Source organism: Lactuca sativa, chromosome 2, assembly GCF_002870075.4.
Source record: "Lactuca sativa cultivar Salinas chromosome 2, Lsat_Salinas_v11, whole genome shotgun sequence".
In the NCBI taxonomy this organism is placed as follows: domain Eukaryota; kingdom Viridiplantae; phylum Streptophyta; class Magnoliopsida; order Asterales; family Asteraceae; genus Lactuca; species Lactuca sativa.
In genome coordinates this window covers 5,354,743-5,358,992 of record NC_056624.2, presented here as the reverse complement: position 1 = coordinate 5,358,992, position 4,250 = coordinate 5,354,743, and the positions used below count along the sequence as shown (strand labels likewise).

The 4,250-nt window shown below is 29.7% G+C and overlaps 1 protein-coding gene across 1 annotated transcript; it reads right to left on the bottom strand.

The window, feature by feature from the left end:
• Nucleotides 1-983: 983 nt before the first annotated feature.
• LOC111913678 (uncharacterized) lies at nucleotides 984-4,018 on the bottom strand. The gene is made up of 5 exons (XM_023909399.3): nucleotides 3,821-4,018; nucleotides 2,901-2,988; nucleotides 1,997-2,090; nucleotides 1,766-1,852; nucleotides 984-1,303 (listed from the first exon to the last, which is right to left on the bottom strand). Exons 1-5 carry the CDS (start codon nucleotides 3,882-3,884, stop codon nucleotides 1,157-1,159), a joined length of 480 nt encoding a protein of 159 aa, XP_023765167.1. The 5' UTR covers nucleotides 3,885-4,018; the 3' UTR covers nucleotides 984-1,156.
• Nucleotides 4,019-4,250: the final 232 nt, after the last annotated feature.

The window sequence follows — 4,250 nt, the reverse complement described above, 5'->3', positions numbered from 1 at the left end:
TCTAATTTCTAAAATTTTTAAATTTTAAAATACTTAATTTTTTAGGAAATATTAATTTTTTTTAAATAATTTTATTAATTATTTAGGGTTCCCCGATTAATCCGCGCCTAGTCCAATTGACCGTTTATCGTCAGTTGACCACCGAGTTACTACCAAACGATTTTTACGATCTTTTTATTTTATCTTCACTAGACAAACTACTAACATTTATGATAAATGAAAAGCATCAAACGGATTGAGTACGTTAATAATCATATAAAAAATATATATATGCTTTTAATATTCAAAATATTTACTAAAAGTAGTTAAGTTACTATTTTAATAATACAACTTTTGTACTATACTTCGTATATTGATTATCTATAAAACTTAAGGAAAAAAAATAAAGAAATATATAAATACATCTGGAGAAAATCTCTTAATTCAATCAAGTAGTCGATCAAACATACAAGAATTAAACCTCAAAACAAGCATGGACTAAACCTGTAACAAAGGCTTTGAATAGAAAGTAATTTTTGTTAGGTTGCTATTATTTTTAGGTTCATTAATATTGGAATAAGAGTTATCTTAGGTGAATTTAGATTCTTTTTTTTTTTTTCTGTTTGAATTTAAAGAATAACAATGCCATTTGTAGAAATATATTATTTAACAAGGAGAACAAGATAAAACCGGAGTAGTTTTTTTTTATGAAAGTCAACATTTTGACATGAAAAATGAATTTCTTACATTCATGTTCTTTTTTGACCTAATTATCAATCAGAAGATTCATAGCTAAATCTGATCCTTTTACATCATGTCATAGATAAAGCTGATCCTCTAGATTTGGGGAACTGGACACAAGAAGAAATATCAGTCAATGGGACAAAAACTCGTTCTTGATCACTCACTTGTCAAAAAGACATAAATACCCTCCCCACCCCCATCATAAAAAAATAACCCTAGATATCTAATCTTGTTCATATCGTTATTACATAGCCCACCTCTGCAATAAACATTAAACATAAACCAAAACATAATGTAGCATACAAAAACACCAACAACCACAAGAAGAAAACAAAACATGTCACGATGTTATAAAATCAAAAGCTTTGGTGTCGAAGGTCTAGGATAACAAAGATGGACATGAAAAGCACTAGATTTTAACATTACTATCTTTTTATGCAAGAGCTTGTGTTTCATCAGGAACAACACCATTAGTGGTGGTAGGCTCATCATCATCATCATCTGATTTCAACTGAGACGATACATCATCTATAGCAGAGTTCAATTCCGCTATCTTCTGTGCCAATTTCTTGCGTGTTTTCTGCAACAAATATTTATATTAAACAAGTTTAATGTTTTATGACAAAATTGCCCCTAATAGGTTTAGTTGGTCAAATATGGTCGAGAGGAAGTAAATAAATTTTATAATATGGAATTGAACTTCTTGCATACCAAATGTCTGTTTAGTTAAATGAAATGGAATGAAGTGACAAAGGAATGGAATGAGTGATTACATTCCATGATCGTGTTTCGTTGGTGTGTAGGAATGGGATCAATTTTTTTTTCATATCAATCTTTATGTTATACGCAAATAAAACGTATGGTTTTTCTGGAATCCTATAACTTATTTACTTATAATTACAGAATTTACTACTTACAAAACTATAATATCAAACATAAGCTTAATAATAATAATAAAAAAAAAAAAAACATATATTTACCAGTCAATTTTAGAAAAGATTGTGTGATTAAATTATAGAAACAAATCATAGAGTATGTTTACCTCCAAAGCTTTTTCTTCATCATAAATGAAATTGGGCAGCTTCTTTAGCAAGTCCTTTTTGTCAGTTCCAGCCAGCACCTTACTTATCTGTAAAAAAGAAAATAAACTCGGGTATATAAATTCATACGATGCAATAATTAAGTAAAAAATTCACACCAATATCAAGTATCAACATGTAGCAATACTGAATAGTAGTTGTTCATATTAGTTTGTCAAGTCAATTAGTCAAACCTGAGGTGCATATATGCAACCAAGTGTGCCAACAAGCAATCCTCCTAGAACAAAGCCACCAACAAAGGCATTCCCAGTGTTCGATCTTTCATCACTAAACAGAAAAATTTTAATTTTTTTTAATGCTCAAAAGAATCAATTGGGAGATGAAATTATATGATCAAAACATTCACATCGAGTAGGTTTTAACGTGAATAACTTTAATCTATGAAATGTGTAATTTTATGATGAAATAGACTTATGGGGCCTTGGGTTCATAGAATGTTTTTTTAAGAAATGGAATCTGTGAAAGGAATTACAAATGGAATCGGTTGAAGGAATTAGAATTTGAAGGAATCATGATCTGTCACGAGGTTTTGGCAGTAAATGGAATGGAATTCAATATTAGTGGCTGTAGATTTTTTTTTTTTTTAAAAAAAGGTTATTTTAATATATATAATGAGGGTATTTTGGTCTTTTAATAAAAGAGGAAGAATGAAATTGAATTTCTTCCACCTTCCTCTAGGAAATTGTGAGATCCATCAAACATGGAATTTAAAGGATTCCGACAGAATTTAATTCTGTTCATTTCAACCAAACACGCCATGGAATGGAATCTGAATTCCAATTCCGTCAGAATCCACACACCCTTATACACTTTTTTGCCCTCTTTTTCTTTTATTTATAGATATTAATGTGTTGAATATGATCACAAAAACTATAACAATCCATTTTTAGTAAATCAATGCATTTATTTTGGGTGACTTTCTCCCATTTCCTTTTTAGCTAACTTTTTTAAACTTAACTCATCATTAAAGATAAATATAACTCAAGTCACCACATCAATTGCTAGATAACACTAATCTTGAATTTGGTAAAACTTAGAACTTGAATGAAACACTTAAATCTTTCAAATGATAATTACCTGTATCCTGCTTTGATAGCGAATGTCCTTTTGGATGTTCCAAACGATAATTTGGTGAATCCATGGTCATGTTTCTTTAAAGAGGATCCTACCATAAGTTTACAACAAGATTCAATCTTTGACTAAAGTTTCCAACCATAAATATACATATTACTGATGACAGGTTATCACATTCAAGAATATAGTCTAGTAACTGAACATAGTGCTATAAAACCTCAACATTTTAGATCATTGACATTTGACATATAGGATGTATTTCACTCGTCGTTTATTCTGATTCAATCATAAAAACTGAAACTTAAAAAGGTTTTAAGACATATTTTACAAACAGCCTGAAACAGAATCAAGGTAAAATAAATTCATACTATTTAGATGATCTAATAGCACAGCACTGTTTGTAGATGATCTAACAGCACTTCCTATTCTTCTATCTCTAATTCTCTAAGACTTTCGTTTTCAAAATGATTATTGCTACATTCAAGAATCTTGATTGAGGTTAGAAAGAGCTATGTTCAAGATTTAGATAATTAGCTACATGATTAAAGTGAGGAATAGATGCGTAATTTTACATTTACCCTGAAAAATTCGTTTCGTTGAATTCAATGTCTTCTAAAAATCTTATTATTTTGACCCTTTTAAAAAGTAAGATATTCATCAGAATCGAATTTGCAACACATTCAAACACACCTATTTCATCTCCCAAAAAACCTTCAGATGGAAACTTGGCATTAATAAATATTAGGGTTTATAAAGTTACGCAATGCATGGATATAACACACGATTGACACAATGAATCGAGAAAAATGAATCGGTAAACTTATAACTTCCTTCAAGAAACTATTTCAAATTTAGTTGCGGAAAAAATGATTGAATTCAAAGGAACGACACTAACAACGATAATCTTAAATAAATAAAAATACCGGATGATAATTGGGTTGACTGGTGCTTGGGTAAAAGCGCCGATGAAGTCGATACTGCGGACATGGCTTCAAATCAGCAAGAGAGATGGAAGGTTTGGTGAGCTGATGTGTGTAGAGATGTAGAAATTGGGGGAATTGATTATAAGAAAGAGTTAGTAATGGGTATTTTTCTTGTTATTTGGTCGATAAAATCTATGCTTAACAAGTCGAGTCAAAACGAGATGTGTAAATCTTGTTTTCGGTTTGGCAACCGTGATTTTTTGTTTTGAAATTAAATTATTTTTCTTGATATTTAGTTATTAAGATTTTAAATTGTATTTTTTTAACTATTTGGATAAACATATTTTAAAAAACTTCTTTTAATTGAACCGGACTTTTTGACAGGTTTTTTATTCAAAATGTTCCACCGTAAGGTTAATTCGCTTTTCAA